Here is a 23618-nt window from a genome sequence, read left to right as displayed (position 1 = left end):
AATGGGCCAGAGACTCTGACATGTGTTACTCATTGTCCAAGTTCACACACACCATGAGGCACATATTTGACCTCACATCACCTGCCACAGAAGCCAGCAGAAAACTCAGGCAGAAGCGACAACACAACCGTCAGGTGGTTCATTATTGCCAGTGCCTTAGACAGCCACCGTTTGTTCAGAGTTACCCATTGCACAGAACCTATTCAAATCACGATAGGGATTATTTGTCCCTCCTCCTCACCAGCTGGGATGGGCTTCTTCTTGGTGGGTAAGAAAGATGGGTCACTGACACCCTGCATTGACTACAGCTCATTCAATGACATTACTGTCAAGAACCGCTACCCACTGCCACTCATATCCTCCGCTTTCAAACTGTTTCATACTGCCAAGGTGTTCACCAAGGGGGATAAGTAGAATATCGGGTTCAACACTCGTAGTGGTCACTACGAATATTTAGTAATGCCTTTAGACTGTGTAATGCCCCAGCTGTGTTTAAGCTTTTGTGAATCAAGTTGTGAGGGAGTTTCTGAATGTATTTGTGTATCTTGAGATCTTGATTTCTCTCCAGATTCCGAAAGCCATGTTAATCATGTTGGTCAGGTTCTACAGAAATTACTTGAGAACCAATTATATGTCACCAGACTCTATAAAGAAAGTACAGCAGTTTTTATGATTTGCACATTCCGACAGGAAGTTTATTAGAAACTGCATGTCCTAACTTCTTCAAAGGTTCCCCTCAAATGGACTCCCCAGGCCGACGTCGCCTTCCAGCGCCTTAAAGAAAGGTTCATCACAGCCCCCATACTCACTGTTCCAGATCTTCACCGCCAGTTTGTGGTCGAGTTTGACGATTCCAATGAGGGGATCAGTGCGGTGTTGTCTCAAAGATGTTGTTTGTCTCTGTGTCTCTTTGCGCCAAGGTAATCCACTGGGCTCACACGTCTATGCTCACATGCCATCCTGATTTTAAACTAACCATGTTCGTCATTAAAAAACAGTTCTGGCGACCTGCCATGGAGAAAGCGGTGGCGGGGTACATGGTGGCCTGTTCTGTGCGTGCCCGGAACAAGACCTCGTCCCGAGCCCAGGTGGGATTTCTACAGCCACTGCTTCTTCCCCAACGTCCCTTGTCCCACATCCGCTGCTGCCGCCGGATCTCGCCCGGTTCTCGCCACGCCCTGCTCAGAAGCTCAGCCCAGATGAAGGCTGCAGCAGATGTGCATCACAGGGCCAAAAGGTCTGGCTCTCCACCAAAGACCTACCCCTTCATGTGGCTTCCAAGAAATTGGCTCCAAGGTTTGTGGGTCCATTCCTTGTTGATACTTTTTGATAGTCGTTTTTGTTGTATTTTTCTCACCTTGTCAAGAGTGTTCTTTTTGATTTATTTGATTTACTTATCCTGTTCTTTTTGGAAGTATTTTATTATACTTTAACTGAAATTCGTAACCCAACATCAGGTTCTACCATGATCTACAGCTCATCATTTGGTTTTGTTGTTCTGTCTTTGCCTGTTTCTGTAATGGGTCCAGGACACCGTGGTTAATCAGTGACTTTATTGATTCTCATGACACATCAGTAAATAAACCTGCAGAACCTATGGAAAATACAGAAACCTCTAAAAACTGTAGTTCAATCTCATACAGTTGAGAAAACATGTTCCTGCCATCTTCCACTTCGAACAGCTGAGTGAAAACACAACAATAAGCCATAAAAAGGTTTTGGGCCCAAATCTCCACACAGATCCTCAATGCCAAACGATGCCAGACGTGATGTGTTCAGCAGGAGTTTTATCAGCTATTATCTGTGTGTGAATCTTTACACACTCAATACAAAGCTGGAGACAAGCATCCGTTTGTCCAAACCTCAGTCGATTAAGGCTTTACCGAGGACAAAGGCACTATGAGGAATCCATTACCTTATACTGTTTTAGAATCAGTCTAAAATCTACTACGACTGTTTACTGTCAACGAGGAGAGCTTTAGCTGTCCCAGAGTCTGGGCTAACGATGGACAGTCGAGGAGTCTCAGCTAATAACAATGGGCTTTCCCAGAATTCATTTAAATTGGTAATGAATCATAAATCTGCCAAAGCTTTGAGTGCATGTTGTTTAAAACAGGAAGGTTTATTAAGGAAAAAAACGTATTTGTATTAGCACTTGCTCACATTTGCGGTTAAAGTCAAATACTAAAACTTAAAATAACAATAACGATAAGTAGATGTTACTGCAGCTATGCCTGAACAACAAATAAATCACATTTTAACACAACGTTTAAACAGCTTTCTTGATTTTATTAAGCGCTTTGTATGATATTAGCTCTGCAACATACACATTTGTAACATAAAAATGTCCACAACAAATGACAACGTGAATAAAATTGAATCCTGTTTTAATCAATATCCCAATGAACTGGGTTGAAATTCATTGTTTTCAATTATTTCTTCTTATTTTAATAACTAAATGCTGCTTATATGAACACAATACAAAGGGTTTTTTTTCTCCACAAACACAGTGGGGAGAGTTATTTGTAGTTGGGTTATACTTGCTACAGTACACATTCAGCACTCCAGCTTATAGCTAGTTAAAGATCTCCAAAGTCCTCTAATATATCAAAGATATTCAAATAATTTAATTGCTACAGAAGTCCAGAATGAAAAGTTATTTCCACCTCAGAAAGAACATCAGATGTTAAAGTGAATCCAGTCAGAAGAACAACTTTCACCAAACAGCTTCAATCACCACACCCATTAAAACCAATTAGCTCCAAACCCATTAAAACCAGCAGCACATGCTCCTTCCACAAAAAGCTAAACTGTCAAACCAGCAGCCACAGAAAAACAACCCTCACAGCCGCGTCCATATGTTCAGACGCACCAAAACAAAACCAAGCGCACCAGAGGGAGGCAGAGGAAACCCAGACACCAGAGAGGAAGAGCGAGAGAGAGGGTAGCAATGAGAGGAAAGACGATCCTCCACTCTGTGCTGTAACACGGGACGGAGGGACTGCTGGTTCAAACAAGTCCTGCGAAGACAAGAACACACACATTAACACACTGTCGGCTAGCTCACACTACACCACACAGCTAAATAAACTGGGAGATGAAACACACTGAGACCCTTACACTGAGAGAAAGTGTTACTCTGAGTGAGATGCAATGAGACAAGTTTGACAAACTAAAACACACTACTGACACACTCACTGCTTAGATACTCAGTCTCACACACTGAGATACTCCAAGAAAACTCTAGACACTGAAATACTCTAAAGCAGCGGTTTTCAATAGGTGAGGCGCGCCTCTCCTGGGGGGCGCCAAAGAGCCACCGGGGAGGCGCGAGGCGCAAAGAACAAATAACGTACACATCTGTATGCCGCTCTATTGAGATCGGTAATTGTTTGTGTATTAGCTGTAAAATGCATTGTTTCCTTGTCCCAAGTCAACAGAAGTCAGCAGTTAAGGGAGGAGACAGGACCCAGCAAAAAACGTAGGAAATATGATCCTGAGTACTTAAAGTTAGGTTTCACCTGTTCGGGGTCCGAGGCTGCACCTCTGCCGCAGTGTGTGGTCTGCAAGGAGGTGCTAGCCAATGACAGCATGAGACCATGCAAACTTCGGCGTTAGTGAACAAGCCAGTTGAGTTTTTTGAGAGGAAGCGTGAGGATTTTCAGTCACAAAAAAGCATAGGCCTAATACAGTCAATTGGCACTATTAACATGAAGGCGACAGAAGCATCTTATTGTGTCGCGCTACGTATACCATGTCTACGTATGTCTCTGACAATACCATCCAGCGACGAATATCAGACATGGCTTGTGATGTCAAAGAGCAGGTCCTGGACGGTGTTCGTGAAAGCCCCTTTCACGCTATTCAACTAGATGAGTCCACTGACGTCGCACACTGTGCTCAATTGATGGTGTACCTTCGGTTTATCAAAGAGCTCAGTGTGCAGGAAGATTTGTTGTTTTGCGTTCCTCTACCCGCCCTCACAACAGCTAATCCCCTTCACCACCACCTACTAGTGTGAGTGTGGGTTTTCTGCACTGACCCTGATTAAAAACAAATACAGATCAAGGCTGCAGGTGGAGGACGACTTGCCTTTATTTCTTTCGGCAGTGCAGTTGACTGTTAAATGTTATGTGTTCCTTGAACAACCAGCATTGTCGTTCATTGATCAGAGAGCTGTCAATTGTGCTGATTTTGTGCAAGACGTGCATTTCCTTCAAATGTGCGCTTAAGGCCCAGACACACCGCGCCGATTTTTTGACTTGTGGATAGACCCACTCATGTTCAGTGATTTTAAAAGTAGCCTCAATTAGGCCTGCATGAAGTTTGAAAGTATTTGCTGTTGCAAAGATCGTTTATGAATGCACTTTTTAAAAAGTTGTGAAAATAAAATGTCTTCAAATACAATATTAAAAAATATTTACATTTGATCAGTTTTAATGAAACTCGGCATTGCCTGGAACACACAAAAGATGGGATTTACTGCAGAGGTGTGTGTGGGTTAGGGCAGGCAGATGGGATTTTGGGGAAGGTGGGCCTCGGCTGTCTTTTCCTATTCTAGGGGAGGCTCAACCAATTTGAAAACCCCTGCTCTAAAGTGACATACTTTTACATAAAAGAGAATAACTGAGATACTATGACATCTTAAAAAATGTAAAACACTGCAAGACAGACAGACAGACAGACAGACAGACAGACAGACAGACAGACAGACAGACAGACAGACAGACAGACAGACAGACAGACAGACAGACAGACAGAGACTGGGTGCAGTCAGTAGCTGTGATTTGGCAGGAGAGCGCTGAACACAAACCAACAGCTTTTGTGTTTTTACTAACCAACACACAAACCTCTCTCCATTTCTTTCTTCCAGGGGACGGCAGATGGTCACTTTCAAAAGTTGTAACACACACACTAAGTGTAAACTTCTTAAGAGGGCTCCACTCTGCCGACACACTCGTGAAGAAGTACTCAAAAAGACTTCCAGGATGTAAACTGCACACAATGAGAGGAGCAGGACTTTAAACTACAAGAGGAGGATCAGAAACGACACAAACTGTTCGACATTCCAAGTTTGACCTCAACAGGATATACGGTCACCCCTGAGTACAGAGAGGAAACCACGCAACAAGTTCCCCAAAAATCTTAAAAGAATTGGAACTTTTTTTTTAGGAACAGTAGTACATTGCTCATTATAAAAGAAGCTACTCACAGGGAGCAGCCCCTCATACAAAATAAAGAGACATTTAGAAACATCAAGATTCCCTATGTGCAGTAGACAAACAAAAAGACAAAAGACACTATTCTAACAGCAGAAACCCTTTCCCTTCTACCTCAGGATATAGCATTCGGACGGCCCCTCTCCCTGGGTATCCTTGGGATGCAGGATTTGTTTGTGTGTTCTGAAAGCTAAGGTGATTTAACCATTGGATCAAAACCCTGCTCATGAAGCTGCTCAAGTTTCCTCAAATTATTATCAATTCTAGCCGAGAGCAGACTTTTAAAAAATTGCTCCAGCAAATGAATAATAATTGGAAGTCAACCCCTTTCAGAAGCTCTATCAACCAGCTTACCATAATAACATATCAATGCTGGCAAACAACCGTGTCTATGACCCCAATCATGTCCTGAATCACTTACTGTCAGCATCAAGTCAGACGTCCCACCGTTTGAAAGGTTAAAGCACTCGTTTGTGCAACAGTCAATCAAAAAAATGAATGTGGAGCTGAATCTCGGATCAAGTGTAAGTTAAAGGGTTTTGATTATATTGTCTGCTGTGATTGTAAACGCACCTTAGATTTATCATTGTGTTATATTTTTTTCATTTTTAAAGTTGAAAATGGAGCCTCTGTGGAGAAAAACTCCAGGCTCATTTTATAATAAAGTATCATCATCTTTAAAGCAGCAACATTGTGTGTGTGTGTGTGTGTGTGTGTGTGTGTGTGTGTGTGTGTGTGTGTGTGTGTGTGTGTGTGTGCGTGCATGCGTGTTTAGGTTACTAACCTTTGGCCTGCTCCAGGTCAGAGTTCAACTCCTGATCTGAGTGGCTGGGAGGTCTGTATGGCGGGGGTTGTCTTACAGGGGGCGGGGCTGGTGCCTGCATGGGAGGAATGGAACCAGCCTGTTATTTAATATTGGTGTAGTGTTACAGTGGCTGAGGCTGTGCTGCCCTCTGCTGGACTCACTTTGATGGACCTCAACTACATCAGTTTTAATATTTTTGGGTTTTCCATGAATTTGATGTGATTTGGAGTTAAACATCCAAACAAACTGAATAACCCTCACTGACTGCAGGACACCAACAGAGAGGAAGTTCCTTTTCTTACCGGAGACTGAGTCTTCATTGATTTGTGTTTTTTGTAGCTGGTAGCTGTTAGAGACACAGGCTGAGAACACACACACACACACACACACACACACACACACACACACACACACACACACACACACACACACACACACACACACACACACACACACACACACACACACACACACACACACACACACACACACACACACACACACAGCATTGTAAGACTTAAGTGGGTTCTGTATTCACAAAATGTGTACTATGCGCTAAGTGTGTGTTGTGCCACAGGTGGGGTGATTTTAACATCAGCTCCACTGGTCAGTGAGTTGTGAATAATAACAGATACAATGAGCTGCTGTGTTTCTGAGCTCCTGCTTCACACGTCCTTGTATTTTAAAGTGGATCTGAAAACGCGCTGGTTGTCATTTTATCAATAAAATATATATATTTTAATGTATTACTGAAGAGCCAGTGAGGACTGCAGTGAGGATTTTACTCCCCCCTCCTCCAGTACTGTTCCTCCTGTGTAATAAAGCTCTACTGTGTGTGTGTGTGTGTGTGTGTGTGTGTGTGTGTGTGTGTGTGTGTGTGTGTGTTTGTGTGTGTGTGTGTGTGTGTGTGTTTTACCCGTGGAGTGGCGGCCAGGCTCTGGACGATGAAGACAACAGGGCTCGGAGCTGCTTTGATGGCATTCACCGCCTCCTCATGACTGGCCACTCGTAGGTCAACCCCTGACACCTGCACACACACATCAGCCAAACATCAGGCCACACGCCGCATAATTATTAGGCAGCTTCTTTTCCTCAGGCAAAATGGGCAGAAAAAGAGATTTAACTGACTTTTGAAAAGCCCAACATTGTAGAATGTCTTTCAGAGGGATGCAGCACTCCTGAAATTGCTAAGATATTGGATCGTGATCACAGAACCATCAGATGTTTTGTTGTCAACGTGAGAAACGTGTTGAGAGAAAAAGACGCAAATTCAATGCCAAAGATCTGAGAAGTATCAAATGTGAAGCTACCAGGAAGCTGTTATCCTCCAGTGCTGTCATATTCCAGAACTATAACCTACCTGCAGGGCCCAGAAGCAGGGTTGGACTGGCCATCTCGCAAACTGGGCACTTTCCCAGTGGGCCGACGTGCATTTTGGGCCAACTCAACTTAACATAAGTTTTATTTTTGTTCTGATGGTCGTTCAGTATGTTGGGAGTTTTGTTTGTACTGATAGTAAGCATTTTCCACTGGTCAGGAGCGGCTACTGTGTTTTTGTTTGATGGTTGTGGGCCGGTCTGGGCCAAAATGCCAGGGCCGATCTTCTGTCCCAGTCCAGCACTGCCCAAAAGTACAAGGTGCAGAGCTCAGAGACATGGGCAAGATAAGGAAGGCTGGAACCGGATCACCACTGAACAAGACACATGAGGGGAAACATCAAGACTGGGACAAGAAATATCTGAAGATTTTTCAAAGGTTTCATGGACTGATGAGAGGAGGGAATCTTGACGGACCAAATGGATGGACCCCCGGGCTGGATCAGTGACGGGCACAGAACTCCACTTCGACTCAAGCAAGGTGGAGGTGGGGTTTTGGTGTGGGCTGGTATTATTAAAGAGGAGCTAGTTGGAATACTTCTGGTTGAAGATGGACTCAAAATCAACTCGGACCCGGATCTTCTGCAGGACGATGCTCCAACACATGCACCGCAGTCTCCTCTGCGTGGCTAGCCTGTAAAGACCTTAAAGATGAAAGAATAAGGACATGGACCCCTTCCTCATCTGACCTAAGCCCTACTGAGAACGTGTGGGCCTTACTTAACCAGGAGATTTAGGGTGAAGGGAGACTCCTCTCAGACAGACTCCAGGAATGAAGGATTGGGAGTGTCATTGAAAAGAAGGGAGGCTATGTTGGTTACTGATTTTGCTTTAGCTCCATCATTATTTTTGATTGACCGAGAGCCCTGTAGTTCAATAATAAAATGAATCCTCAGAGTACTACTTGCCTAATAATTGTGTGCATCATGTATTCAGTATTTCTTTATATTCTTTTAGTAGTAGGTTGATCTGGATGATGTTTGAAAAACCAGACAGTCAGTAGTAGTAGAGATTTCATTGCAAAATCAGTTTTCAAACCCATCATTTCAGGGTTAAGATGAAGGTTTCAGGCTGAATTCTAACAGTGAGAAACACAACCAAATATTTGGTTTCCCTCTGATTATTTTCCTCTGATGTTTTTTTTATGAATTCAGTTATTTCGAAGTTACAGCAGAGACAATAGCACATGGTGAATAAAAATCAATACCCAGCCCAGTACCTCCAGGATCTTGTCCCCAGTCTTCAGACACTGTGTTTTGGCAGCAGGGCTGTTCTTTAACACCTGTTTGATGAAGATCCCCTTCAGTTCCTCTCCGTTCTTCAGACGCTTGATGACCTCATGACCTCCCACGATGCTCAGACCCAGAGACTGGCCCTCCTCAGGCCACACTTCCACCCTGCAGGGCGCACTCGTGGTTAGTTATGAACGTTGTCAGGTCTTTTCTTTCAATGAGTTAAACAAAAATGGCACTGAGGAAGGGCTGCACAATGAATCTTAGTTTTATTGAAAGGGCATTATGGAGTAGTGTAATGTCCCAATTGCAGTTCAGAGAAATTATGCAAAAATATCATGGGGAATAACTGTAGTGCTGCAGACATAAAATGATCGCACATTGGCGATCGGACTTTTCAAAATGTTGTCTAAGGTCGGAAGCTCCTATGCCGCGCGCCCCCGCTCTTTCTCAGCCTAAAGATGTGGAGACACTATAAACCTGAAATGGTGTCAGTGGGTCATTGTGTAGACATTTGTCCTGGAACTCGATATAATTAATAATAATATAATTCATAATAAGCCTTATATTTGTATAATACCTTTCATAGAAGAATTGCAGCCCAAAGTGCTTCACAGCAGTTATAGATCGGATAAAAGCAAAGCAGAAAATAAAAGGATAAAAGCAATGTAGACAAAAACACATATTGATTGATAAGAACCAAACCAACAGCTACATTTAAACAAATATATCCACCACATACAGTACATGATGACTCAGAGTTTGACTCAGACTTGGATTCGGACTTGAGCACAGGTAATGATGACTCAACTTGGACTCAGAGTGGGGACACAAGAATGACTCGGATTTGAGAATTGGTGACTTGACTACAACACTGGTGTATGTGTGTGTGTGTCTGTTTTACCTGCGAGGGACTCCCCAGTGACTGAAGGCAGGAGTTTCCTCTCCCTCCCCGTCCTCTCTCTCAGGTAGGTCCCTGAACACACACACACACACACACACACACACACACACACACACACACACACACACACACACACACACACACACACACACACACACACACACACACACACACACACACACACACACACACACACACACACACACACACACAGTTAGCGACAGGTTTCTGCAGGAGATCCTTTGACTGGCTGCAGACGAGGCAGGTGTCCTACCCATGGCCTCCTCTGATTGGTAGAGAGGCTCCTCCCTGACTTCGCCTCTTCCTTCTCTTATTGTCAATCAAGTTGACGGACCTTTCAAGACAAGAAAAAAAAAAAAATCAGCAACGGTTCCATCCTCAGGTGACCTTCATTGTCTAACGATCAATCTCTGAAATGTCAGGGTTTGGAGAACACTGCACGCACATGACTGAGCCAACAACAAGGGACAACTCATTTGGAAATGTGGGCTCAATTATTGACTTCTCACTGGACTGCTTGATCAGTCAGTTTTTGCAAAGCTAATTATTGTTCAAACAAACAGCTGGAGATCTAGAGTTTCAAAGGTATCAAACCTGTCAACCAACGAAAATAAACAGAGACACATTAGAAAAAGAGTGGAACATTTAAAGATAAGACATTGCACTTCAATAAAGTTGAGAACTGTTCAATCTGACGGAGTCAAATAGAACAGTGACGTTTAATTTATACGTTCACTAGGGAGCTAATAACAATTTTACAGAAATGCAATGCCATATAAAGCAGGACAGAGCAGCTCACTGTGAGGTCCAGAACGTAACCACAGGAGGGAGACACATGACTGTAAGAAATACCAAACAGAAGAGATGGAGGAAAAGGAGGAGAAGAGGATGGTAATGGTGGATGTGAAGGTGCAGTGGACACTGACTCTGTGTCGGTGTCCGTCAGAGTGAGCTCAGAGTCTGCTTCACTGTCTCTGAAGTCTGGAATACCTACACACACACACACACACACACACACACACACACACACACACACACACACACACACACACACACACACACACACACACACACACACACACACACACACACACACACACACACACACACACACTTTGTGACATACAGTATGTACAGGTCAAACCCCTCCCTCCCTCTGTAGCCATGTTTCCATCTGAATATACAGATCATTTCAATAGAATCTTTAAGAAAATTACAAAAGCTAAATAGAAGACTTGTTTGGACCCCCTCCTGTTTGAACAGAAGTCTCCCGATCATCTGATGCTTTATGTACAAAATCTCTGAACACATGGTGGGTTCCTTTTTTTAATCTACTCAATGTTTTGCCTTCTGTCTTTATGATTTTAGAAGGTGATAATAAATATTCAGATTGTTTTCTGACCCGGAATCCTTTGTCCTGATGACACGATGCTTTCATGGTCAGATCTCTGCAGGTCCTCCTCTTCCTCCCTGTCGCGGAGCTCCTCCTGCTCTCTGCTCCAAGTCTGAGAGGAGTAAACACTAAGACAATCAACACCTTTGCTTCCTGTACCTCTCTCTGTCACCCTGTATTTCCTGTCTATGTTTCCACTGATGGACTCAGTTTTTAATCTACACAGGGTTCCCTTACAACAATAAGAAACAAAATAAGCAAATTATCTGCACAGATAAAAAAGTTCCTGGTGATTTCAGACAATTTCTGTGTTCCTTTTTGTTTCCCACATGACGCTGAGACTTGATCAGCTGATTCTCTTCTAACTTAACAGACGTCCGTCAACTTCATTCATTCATGCGGTTAAATATTTAGTAGAAATAACACAGGAATCTGAAGTGTATGTAAACATAGGGTTTCTAACTGGGTAACAGTTTCATTTAAGGTTAAACACAAGCAAAAAATTTAACCTTGAGGGTTTGAGAGTAATTGGAACGAGCTGGGGTAATGCAAGTTCACAAATCACCACATATTTAATGTAGGTCTAGTTTGTCTTCTACATTTAATGCTAAAAAGTTACAAATGATACCTTTAAAACTGGACCGGGAGGTCACAGGGGGTAAGCCCTTACTTTCTTAGTTGACTTCAATTTCTAAAACGTTTGCAGGAAATGTTTAGCTTCAGGTCACATACCTGCAAACTCAGAAGGGCTGAAAAAGGTGACAAACTAAACCGTTGAAGGGGGGTCGGGGGGGGGGGGGACACGTTGCCTAGCAACGCCGCGCATGCGCATTATTTCCTGCTCCGCTCCGAGTTATAGTAGTAGGCTATTCATGGGAAACGCATGAACAGCACGTTAAGATCTCGGCCAAGTCGTCATTAAAAGCAGTTCTTCATTATTTAAGTTAAGCGGCGGTAACGCCAGTGTTAAACAAGGTGTTAAACACGCAAATGCCGGTTGGTGTGCGTACGGTACTGAGTGTGTATCAGTCCACGGCCGTAATGAACGTGTCGCATTGGTCCATATGTAATGCGCACGTTCTGTTCCCATTGGCATAGAGCTATTGAACATTAATTTAAAAAAGGATACGGATAACATATAGCCCACGGCAGCTTTGTCATTGTATGTATAGCCTATATTTTAATTACGCTATCATCATTCAACATGTAGAATGAACGTGTAATCTATAGAGTCGATTTACATAGATAATCCACAACCATGAACCTAATCTGGATCTTAAACCTGCCAATTGCCAACAATTGTTACTACATATAAAACATGTTTTCGTTTTTAGATCTCGTGTTTCAAAGGCATCTGCGTCTTGTGTACATAACACAGCGCAATATGAATGATGTCATTTCCAACAGTGAAGCGTTATACGTGCTTACGAACACTGTAAACAAAATCTACACACAGTCGCCAGCGTTTGTAGATTTTGTTCGTAACTCCAAACTTTTCGTAGCTACTAAAAAGTTGATGAATGCAAAACCGAAATAATTGATCCGAACGGATCACGGATCAAAGATGATCCGTTGCACCACTACTAGCTACTCACTAAACCACACACGGATGTGTATTTGTTCATTACGTGTTCGTTTTCATCCCTCTCACATCCGACCACATAGCCGCCAGTAATATCAGGTAACAGGACGGATGCTGTGGAGATCAGCCTTCACAAACGCATTCTTTTCGCATTGAACGAGGTGACGTAGAACTGGTCTAGCTAGGCTAACTTAAACACAATTCACTGAGGTTAGCTAGCAACCTCACAAGCTGATAAGCTTAAGCATGTTAATACACTTTATTTGGCTAAAATAAATGTACTTCAGCAACGTTAAAATGATACAGCATGCAATGTTTTTGCCAATTTACCTGCTACTAGACCTACCTCAAAACTTGTATCTGTAACGTATCCCGAAAATTGTCCAGAAGAACCACTCGCTGACGACTGAGCACTCCACTCCAAGAGGGACCGATGGGTAAAAAAACGCGCGCTGTGGTTTATCTTGCTTATGATTGGTCGGTGGTCGTGGAACGCGAGTCATTTGAACAAAGATTGTATTTATTGTGAAGATAGCAAACTTGTTTCTTGCTCATTATACAGTCGGTTATACAGTCTATAGTTGGTCGGTCAGTCGTCAGTCGTCGGTCGCCCCCCCCCTAAAAAAAAAAACTCTTCGGATCTACACGATTCACGTCAATGACATATTTTGAGTTGAAAACGGCGAATTTCGCCGAAAGGTGACTAGTTTGCAGGTATGAGGTCAACTACAAAACAGTGAGTAATGGCTCCACACCCTCACCTCCTCTGCTGCTCCGGCCCGGCTGGAGGAGTTGAGCTTCCACTCCTCCCACGATGGAGGAGGTTTCCTGGGAAGCGAGCCCATGCTCTCCTCCACTTTATCCTGCATCTTCACCTCTTTCTCCCCCTCATCTTCATCCACCTCCACTTGAACGTCCTCGTCCACGGCCATCTCCCGGCCTTCCTCCATAGGAGACAGGAGGTTAGAGGCTGGGGAGAAGGAGGTGTAGCGAGGCAGACCTCCGTCCAGGATAAGCTCTGACTCCTCTTCTACAACTTGTTGACGGAGGTCTTCTGGCAAGATGGAGCCGTCACCAAAACCCTGAAACACACACAACACCACAGAGTGAAAATGAAAAGGTCAAAGGTCACAGCAGAAAGTCAGTGGCTTAAAAATCTTCCAATTTTCCAGCAAGTCTGAAGGCATGAAGAACAACAATTCATACTTTTAATTACATTCTAAAACAGGAAGAACATCACTTTGAGAAGGAGTTAGAGGAGATTTGAGAACTAAATTGGGAAAATGCCAAACATATAAACTAAATCCAAACTGTTCCTCATTCAGTCTCATCAGTGCCCTGCAGGGTGTTGCTTTCAATGGCGGTCTGGTGGATGAGTCAGACTAAAGGACCAAGAGGCTTCATCTGTCTCCTCAGTGAAGAGACCAAACTGAAAAACCGCAGCAGACACTAAATCTAAAACTTGACTTACTTTGAACATTAGCCTTCATCTCTGAACACATAAAGGTTTTCTCCAACTCCCCAAAGAGCCTTCCTCAGCAGATACTGAGGGGATATCCTGTTCTTAACATTACGATGCAGACATTAGTCCACGCCGGGAAATATTAATGACAACACTTAGGCTAATTTCCATCGACGAATCCTCATCTTCAAGGACTCTGTTCCTCCTCTATTAATTTGGGCCTGGGAAGCTGGCCCATCAGGGCCATATAATGGAGGTGAGGAGCAGACGGCGGCAGCAGCAGAGAGCTCATAACGCTAACAGGATGTTCTGCAGACTGATGTGTATTGGCCGTGACTGCATGGCCTCACATTCATAAGATTTAAAGATGTTGTCATTTAATATCCCTGCCATTAGAAGATGAGGACAGTTGAGATGACGAGTTGGTCGCTACAGACTCTCTGCTGAGTCTCAGTGATCTGAGCTCACTGGTTTTACTGCAGTTGCATCTACGGTGCAATCATAAAATTAGGATTTATGACCCTTTGTGATCAGATGTTTAGCCTGGTTGTGTTTTAATCTCAATCTCCACCAGGTATTCACATGATTTGGATAAGTTAGACCCACATCTGGAGGAAAATGAATTCTGAATTCAACATTTAATATATTTCAACTTTGATTATGTTCATCAATGGCCTTTCGAGGCGAAATCAATCAGACGACAGCTGAATATATGGCTGCAAGATAGCAGGGTAAGTAACCAAAGACACTATACTAACTAGCTTTTTCAACCACTGGTTCTGCGCTTAATCTTGTGGTGAGCTATGAGCAAATCACGTATCAGGTGGAGCAGCTTGAGGTGGAGCAGATTCATGTGCTCGCTGGGTTTAATAACATTGGGACCACCTGCCTAACATTGTGTAGGTTGGCCTTTTGCGGCCAAAACAGCCCTGGCCCGTCGAGGCCTGGACTCCATTAGACCTCTGAAGGTGTGCTGTGGTGTCTGGCTCCAGGACGTTAGCAGCAGATCCTTTAAGTCATGTAAGTAGAGAGGTGGGGCCTCCATGGATCGGACTTGGTTATCCAGCACATCCCACAGATACTCGAGGGATTGAGATCGGGGCAATTCGGAGGCCATCCACATGATGTAAAGAAAACATGATTCATCAGACCAGGCCACCTTCCTCCATTGCTCTGGGGTCCAGTTCTGATGCTCATGTGCGCATTGTTGGCATTTTTGGAGGTGGACAGGGGGAGAACCAGCACTAACTGTTTCAGCAGTTTGAGCTCCAGCAGCTCTTCCGTTGGATCGGACCACACGGGCCAGCCTTCACTCCCCATGTGCCTCAATGAGCCTTGGCTGCCCACAACCTTGTCGCCGGTTCAATGGTTTTCCTTCCTTGGACCACTGTTGGTAGGTACTGACCACTGCAGACCGGCAACTCCCCACAAGAGCTGCAATTTCAGTCGTCTAACCATCACAACGTGGCCCCTGGTCAAAGTCGCTCACATCCTTACGTCCATTTTTTCTGCTTCCAACATCAACTTTGAGGAGAAAGTGTTCACTTGCTGCTTAACATATCCCCCCCAGTGACATGTGCCATTCTAACAATAATCCCTGCTCTTCATCTCAGCTGTCAGTGGTCATCATGTTATGGCTGATCGGTGTATAATACTCCAATAGATGTTGAGATCTTTCAGTGTGGACCAAAGTGTAAAACAACTCAACGTTACCATCTACAGATGAACAAATGAGCTCCGGTTTATTTTCTCATAGACTTTTATACAATTTGATTCTATCGGCAACAGGTGGAGTCGCTCACTGGCCATTGGAAGAAAGCATGTTTGAAGCACTTTAAGACTGCTTCTGGTTTTGGTTACTGTTGAACAGTTGAACATTTTATTTGTATTTAAAACTGCTGATTCATAAGCACTTTCATTAAGTGAAAATAAACACAATCTATTTGGTCAGAGTGCTTGGACTGAAGGTAAATGGACTTTTACAAACAGCCTACATCAGCCGTTTATGAAGAAAACATTTTTATTCTGTGGATCAAATCCTTTAACAACACATGATGAGACTTGCCCAAAAGACACACATTAAAGAAGCTTTTGTTAGAAATATGGATCAGGCTTTAATAGTCTGGAATCGAGTTTCCACAGATGAAATGTACCCAATCAGCGCATGTCCTAAGAACTAGATAACTGTCCAAAGTGGGTAACGATCATTAAAATGACCAATAAAAAGACAAATTGGGTGTCCTCAGCAGCTGTTTCTTTAACAGCAGTCAGAGTAAAAGTTGATGGTTGGTATTACTGTGCTTTCTGACAGCTCTGTGCCGTTTCATGCCTGTAAAGCTGCTCGTTTGCTTGCTTGTATTCGTGTTTGAATTGTGATTTGCTGTAGCTCTTTATCTGCACAAAGAAGATGAACGTGAGTGCTTCCTGTAACTACAGCAGTCTTCAACATGTGACCTCTAAAAGTTAACGAGGTGTGGATGTGTAACGGGGGTCTCTCTCTGGTCAGCGGGCTGGCGTGACCGAGAACGATCGGGCGTTGAAGTGACAGCGCCGACCCGGCTGTCTTTATGGAAAGCCATCAGAGACCTGTGGGCTGTGAAAAACCCTCTTCAGCCAAATGGGCTGCATATAAAACAGGAAATAAAAGCAGCAGAGGACGGCTGCAGCAGACACTGCAGTGGAACACGGAGTACAGTAAAGTACAGTAGCGTCACGGGGAACGTGGGACTTTAGCTGAACACACAAGATATTTAAACATTAAGAGCTTTTTTATCTGGTGTGTAAAAGTTTATAAGAACATTATCTTTATCTGAACAACTTATTGATTTGGATATTGATGTTGAAATAAAAATCCTATTGGCTTGTGCAAAGTCATTATTGTCTCACGTGTATATTTCATATAGGAGTAAATATGTGGAATGCGATACAAAAGCAATCACAATAAGTCGATGGCAGTGAACATCTTTAGATAAATGACTTGCAAAGCTGTGCAGCTTGCTCTCGTGGTAGATGAGTGAAAAAGGAACAATCATGCAAGAAACATTTTTATTTATCCTTTATTTATGCAGGGGGAACGTATTATTTAAGATAACCTTATTAGAGATTGTTTGAATAACTTAAAATGATGTTCACTAAACAAAGATGGGTCCTACCTGTAATAAAATAAATATAATTGGGATCGCATTATTTTGGCCAGGATAAAGGGTCATCCACCCAATGGCTGTTCAAGATTAGTTATTTTAAATCATTTTAAAATCAACTTACATATTAACAGCACACATTGTCATGTACTTTTTAAGTTAGATCAATATATTCTCAAAATAAGGATCCCTGAATAAATAAAGACAAAAATGAACAGGATAATAATTTCTGTGCAAAAGATTAATAACAAATAATTCCAGTAGTTCTATTTCATACATGATCTTAAAGTGTTGTCTGCAGGCAAAAAGCTGTATGGATAATGAAGATGTCACACAGTCTAATAACTAAATCAAGTCATTCTGGACCACATTTGTTACAAACACCGGTGTGCACAAAGAAACATTTTGGATTTCTTCACATAGCTCTGCTGCGCAGTCTGAAGCCCTGCTGGCTCTGCTGAACTCATTCTGATCATTCCCCTCTACAGCAAAGCTAGGACAATCAGCTATAGTGTTCTGCAGTAGCATTTCCTAAGAGTACTGCAGTACTGGGTGTACCCATGCTGGAGGACCAGAGTGTCCTCAGAGTACCCCCCAAGCCCTCTCCACCCCCCCACTCACTTAAGAGAGAGATGCTGCTGGTTGAGCTGATGGAGCACTTTATACCATCCAGCCGAGTCAGCAGCTTCACAGAGACAGAGAGGAGGGAGAGGAGAGATTAAGGAGAGGAGAGAGGGTGAAAGAAGGTGAAAGAGAGGAGGAGATGAAAGAGAAGAGATGCGGAGGGAGGTGAAATAGAGAGGAGAGGAATGAAGGAAGAGGAGGATGGACTGCATAGTTGAGATGATATGAAGGAATAGAAAAGCCGTCAGAAAATATGACTTTCTGAAGAGAAAGGCATACGAATAGCAAAAGATGCATTGATTTATCCCCAACACAAAGAATATGTTTCAGTCTGTTAGCAACATCTCACAAAACCTACAACAGATGTCACAGAGAACCTTGATAAGCAGTTTCAAATTTGGCTAAAAACTACATTTTGGGGATGAGAAGAAGCAGGCATCTATCTCTATCAGCTGCACACATTACTCAACACTGCTCATGGAAGTTTGTCCATACTCCAGCAAAGTTTGTAGTACATTAGAACATGCACTTCCCACAGCGGTCTTTGCGTAAAAGCCTTGTGAAAAATGTGCATTAAGACAACATGACAGACATATTTCTTCTGGTAAGGATCCCTAAATAAAGACAAAAAGCACATCATTTGTGTACATAATGGCACCGTTGCACCATTTATGTTGAGTTGTTGGAGGAGCATGGGATATAAGATTTTCATTGCCAACATATATATGTTGTATATGCTGTGCATATGACAAATAAAACCTTGAAACACAAGATAAGATTTCAGTAAATGTATTTCAGATACATGATCAAAAGCATTGTCTTTATATAAAAAGATGTTGGATAACTGAAGGATTTCACACAGTCGAACCAAGGCAACTTGAAACAGATTCAAGACACACACCCATGTGCACAGAATCATACTTGTGTTTTCATTTCTGTAATCCTAATGGAAACCTCCTGGTCTGAAACGTGAAGCCGTAACGTGCATTCTCTCTAAATGCCAGCAGGGGGCAAATCATGTCTCCCTCAACTTAGAAAGATGTTCATTTTGTAAATTATGGGGCCATTAATTGTGAAATACAGCAGGGCATTCATCAAGTTAACTTTAACCATTTGGTTGCCCGATGAAACATATTTTACAGCGTTTGTTTTACTTTGCTCTAGTCACTTTTGGTACAAGAAAAACAAGATAGCACAAAGCAACATGCAAGATTATAAGGCATCCTGATAGTATAGAGAACATGATATTGGTAGATTGTTTTTTAAAATTTCAAATATGGATATTGGCCTCATACATGAGGATTGATTGAGATCTGCCATGCACACCTTCAGGCACATCAAGTTCTCATTTTCTGACTCTTTATGTTCTGGGCTCTCTTTCAGGATTCCTTTCTATTCATGTTTCGGTAAAGAAACTGCAGAGGGAATGTTACAACAAAAAAAGTTCAAATCTAAACTGATATTATCTGGAGGCGTGTTTTTCTTCCAAGAGTTATCCCTTTTTGTATTGTCTCGTACAGCAGGAGATGGATCTGTTGGATGTTCGCACAGAGGTAACTCCTGTCTGAACCACACATGCATTCACCATCATCTCCATGCACCATATACTCATTTACATCTATTTTTTTCACTATTTATTTTTCTTTATATTGAAATGCCTCTGTAGCGCTGTCTGATAAAGACCAATACACGGAAAAGGGAGAGAGATGAGATTTAACTGTGGAAGATGAAGAGAGACAGAAGCAGGTGGGAGAGGGAGGGAGACGGAAATACTCCCAATTAGTCTGTTAGAGTGACTTGATTAGAAAAAGAGAGAGAAAGAGAGAAGTAACCAGTCTCTGCTCAGAAAACAGAGCTAGTTCCATTTGCTGATGAAGACTGTCATGCAGTTGAAAGCCCTATAAAAAACTCCATGTTATTGTTCAACATAAAACATTATTATTCTGGTGCTGTGACGCCTTTACACGCCGTTTATTTTTTTATTGTAATTAGTTTCACAAAGGAAAATATATTTTAACAACTGTTGATTTTGTCTTAAATTCTATCAAATAATTCAAACATTAAGCTGCAGAAACAGGGGAAACTTTCAGAACAACACAACAGGAGGGTTATGAGTCCTAACTTCAGCATTAGTATTGCAAATCAATTCATCATTCCAAACAAGGCAACAACCTTAGCTCCTCTCAACCTACACACAGGAAGTGCCTACCAGACTCTGTCAATTCTTCACAATAAAAGCCCTACACATTTAGCAGAGGGAACATTCACTAAATTAAAATCCAGATGATGACATTAGAATGAGCCACCACGGATCTATTCAAAAAAGAAGAGTGTTGCATGTGTAGATAATTCACATCCTGCAGCGCAGATACTTAAGTATTTTTATTATGTCTAATCGTCAAACCCTTTGGTGTTGAAAGGCCTACCAAAATTATAACGGACTATTAAAATATCAAGCAGGTTGTAATATCACAACTCACCTACATAAAGTTCAACACAATGAGGCATTGATTCAAATTAAGAAAGACATTTGATTTGTACAAAAAACTTGTACTTCTTCTAGGATATTCCTTCATATTTCTTTACTCTCTCAGTCATCTGGATATGATGCTTTCCTTTCATATATGATCATAAATTAAATATGAAATATGGGTTGTTGACTGTCAAGTGATCTAAAAAGATCCCCTGGAGCTAATTAAAAAGCTTTTTTGTTATTTCTGTCATTTTAAGAAGAAAAAAGAACACTTACATAGTACTAAATGTCCCAACATGTTTTTTAATGTCTCATGCCTGATACGTTAGCTCTGTCAGTCAGTTCTTGGATGATATTATGTTCAAAATAATGTATGTGCGTGTTACCTTTGGCACAGGCAGGTGTGTGTTCTTAGACCCCAGGCTGCTCCCATCTTGTCCCCCGGCCTGCACACACATCAAACTGATCAGCACCTGACGCTGCAGCCTGAGAACACTGAGAACACACTAGATACAGAAGGTGTAATCTTACCAACACCAGAGGCTTCCGGATGCCCAGACGGACTCTTCCAGGTGAGGCAGACTTCAGGACCTCCACGGCCTCTCCCAGCGTGAGCAGGTCCAGTTGGGTGTGGTTGACTGACACCAGCTGGTCTCCAGGAAGCAGAGCACCGAGACGATCTGCGCAACCCCCCGCAACCAGAGAGCGGATCACCATCACACACCGGCCGGGGTCCAGCGGGTCCTGGAGAGTTAAATAAACCCATTACCTGACACTCATGTGGCAACTGATATGATCTGTATGCAGCGTCTGGGAGAGAGGGGAATAAATGATAGAGAACGCCCGTCTGAAATCCCTTCCTAAACTCGACCCTCTACTTTATTTCAACTTTCTTATCTTCTCATTGGTTTGTTAGTTATTGTCTTTCATTTTTTTTATATTACTTTTGAGTATTTCCTTTTTTTTTTACTGTCTTTGGACCCCTGAGTTAAATACCCCCAAACCACCCTCTACTGGAGCCCCACCCCACACACACCTTCAGAAAGAGCCTCAGCAAAGAGAGGCAGGCAGGGGGAGACAGAGACCAGAGAAATTACTGTAAATCCATCCGTACAAACACAACAACACAAACATTCCAGGGGGGGGGTGTTGATGGAAGAAGAGGAATCACATCATCATCAAACCAACAGTGAGGAGGTCAAAGGTCACAGCACGCTAACAAAAGAGGGAGATGTGAACTGACAGACTGAAGAGAAGGATATATCGAAGAAAGACCAAACCTATTAGAAATGTAGGAATGTAGATTTTAGAGTTGGAAAGCTTTAAAACCAGGGCTGGAGCATTAATGTGCCAACAGTGAAATGCAGCCCTCACTCAGCAGCAGGTCAGCGGCTCAGACTGAAGCAACAACACCAGAGAATCTTTCCAAACAGCTCTCTGTAGTTCCTCTAACATCTACACAAACACAGTTGCAAGAAACAGCAAATGAACCCTTTGGAATAACATCCATTTATGGATAAATGTGTTCTAAAATATGGCCTGATCTTCACCTCAGTTACAATGATAAATACAATCCATTTGAACAAATAGCACATTGTTTTGTTCTTGTCCACTTTGAATGAATCATTCAAACATTCCCAGTGTAGTTTGGAAAAAGTATGTGAATGCCTGGACTTCAACAAAAGCTAATTGAGTTCCGAGTTATCACACCCCGTTTTAATCAGTGAAACAACATTAGAGGAGCGGTTCGACATATTTTGACCTTTAATAATAACTCAAGTATTTTTCGTTTGCTATTCACAAGAAGCAGCCGCTGATGTGAACCATGCCTCACTAAAAAAAGAAGAATAATGACCCTAAATATCAAAGTAAATGTGATACAAAGTGGCTTAGTACAAAATAAATGAGCCTTTCAGAGTGGTTCAGTCAGGGCCGAGACATTATCCCAATAAAACTGCTGAGGATGACCTGAAGAGAGCGTTCACACCACACAGCCGGAGAAGACGGCTGAGCTGAAGCCGCTTTGTGAGGAACAAGATGTATTTCTCCCTGAACAGGTCTGATCTGCAGCTACCGGTGTGAGATTTTAGTGCCAAAGGAGGTTTGACAAGGTGTTTTCACTAGAGACATGAAAGATAATACATGTTTGGGTGTTATTAGGTTAACCTCCGTGATTTTGACTTAAATAAAGATCAGATAACATTTTATGACAAATGCCTGCATAAAACCAGGACGTTCCAAAGGGTTCACATTCTGTTTCTTGCACCTGTATGTTTGACGTTTCGTAGGACCTCATATGCAAGTGCCCTTATAACTTTGAGAAATGAAGTTTTAAAAGAAATGTCGCTAAGGACGGTTGTGTTAAGATAATACCTAAAGGAAATATTGCATTTCTGTGATTCCATTTATGTTTTATATGTCCAGTATTTTAGACAGGTTTACTTAGTATATAATGTATATGGTTCTTTATAAGCTATTGTTAATTACCAAAAGAGCTTTTATTGAACATGCTCAATTCAAATCCAGGTAATATTTAGTACATTTATAGTTTTAACTTCAACCTGTTTATTTTTTATATCCTTAATGTTAGCCTTTTTTTTTTTTTTTTGCACGTGCATATTTTGAATTGGCACCCTACATTTCTGTCACTTTCAAGTTTCCCACTTCATCGATAATCTTTGTTTTATTGTTTGTATCTTGTTTAATTTGACTTAATTTGGTTTTGCAGGAAATGCACAGCAATTTCCTTTTTGATGAAGTTGTATCTGTTTTTTTTGTTTTTTTATCTATAAATGTCAGATTCAGCTGACTTATTGCGGACTATCTTAGCATTTTTTGATGGCTGCAATAGGATTGCTGACATCCACCTGGACCCATCGTCTTCTTAGTTAGACACATGCATTTTCCAGCATTTTGGACTACATGTATTATCTCTTTAAATTAAACACGACATCTATTGCACATCTGTCCCTCCTGGGAGAGGGATCGCGCCTCTGTTGCTCTCCCCGAGGTTTCTGACATTTTTCCCCCGTGTCTCCGGGGTTTCATACGGAGTGTTTCCTTGTACGATGTGAGGGTCCAAGGACAGACGGTGTCCTGTTCACATTCTGTACAAACTGTAAAGTCCACTGAGACAAATGTAAAACTTGTGATATTGGGCTATATAAATTGGATTGGAGTTTGTTCTGTTCACAACATCCACATATGACCTCCAGAAGAGAGCACTGGTCTGCGCTCTGTTTAACCAGAGTCACCAGGAGGAGGGCCCGGTCCTGCCAGGATCCAAACCCTTCAAAGACTCACATACCAACAATAAAACCCTCTGCTGGTTTTGGTGGATGTACATTTTGTGCAATTCCCCCGTGTTGAACCCTGAGCATCGCCTGT

General features: G+C 42.3%; 1 protein-coding gene across 1 annotated transcript in view; it reads right to left on the bottom strand.

Annotated features, from left to right (window-relative positions):
* The window catches only part of patj (PATJ crumbs cell polarity complex component), a 144877-nt gene that overhangs the window by 64652 nt on the left and 56607 nt on the right, over positions 1–23618 (bottom strand). Inside the window, exons 19-29 of the mRNA XM_063891227.1 lie at positions 20763–20975; positions 20618–20677; positions 13294–13614; positions 10960–11062; positions 10484–10547; positions 9811–9891; positions 9537–9608; positions 8620–8797; positions 6941–7051; positions 6327–6386; positions 6004–6097 (exon numbers count right to left, since the gene is read on the bottom strand). Coding sequence (XP_063747297.1) covers positions 6004–6097; positions 6327–6386; positions 6941–7051; positions 8620–8797; positions 9537–9608; positions 9811–9891; positions 10484–10547; positions 10960–11062; positions 13294–13614; positions 20618–20677; positions 20763–20975 — 1357 coding nt within the window. The remainder of the gene's footprint in view (positions 1–6003; positions 6098–6326; positions 6387–6940; positions 7052–8619; positions 8798–9536; positions 9609–9810; positions 9892–10483; positions 10548–10959; positions 11063–13293; positions 13615–20617; positions 20678–20762; positions 20976–23618) is intronic.

Source organism: Eleginops maclovinus, chromosome 9, assembly GCF_036324505.1.
Source record: "Eleginops maclovinus isolate JMC-PN-2008 ecotype Puerto Natales chromosome 9, JC_Emac_rtc_rv5, whole genome shotgun sequence".
Classification (NCBI taxonomy): domain Eukaryota; kingdom Metazoa; phylum Chordata; class Actinopteri; order Perciformes; family Eleginopidae; genus Eleginops; species Eleginops maclovinus.
This window is presented reverse-complemented; position numbering and strand designations above follow the sequence as displayed.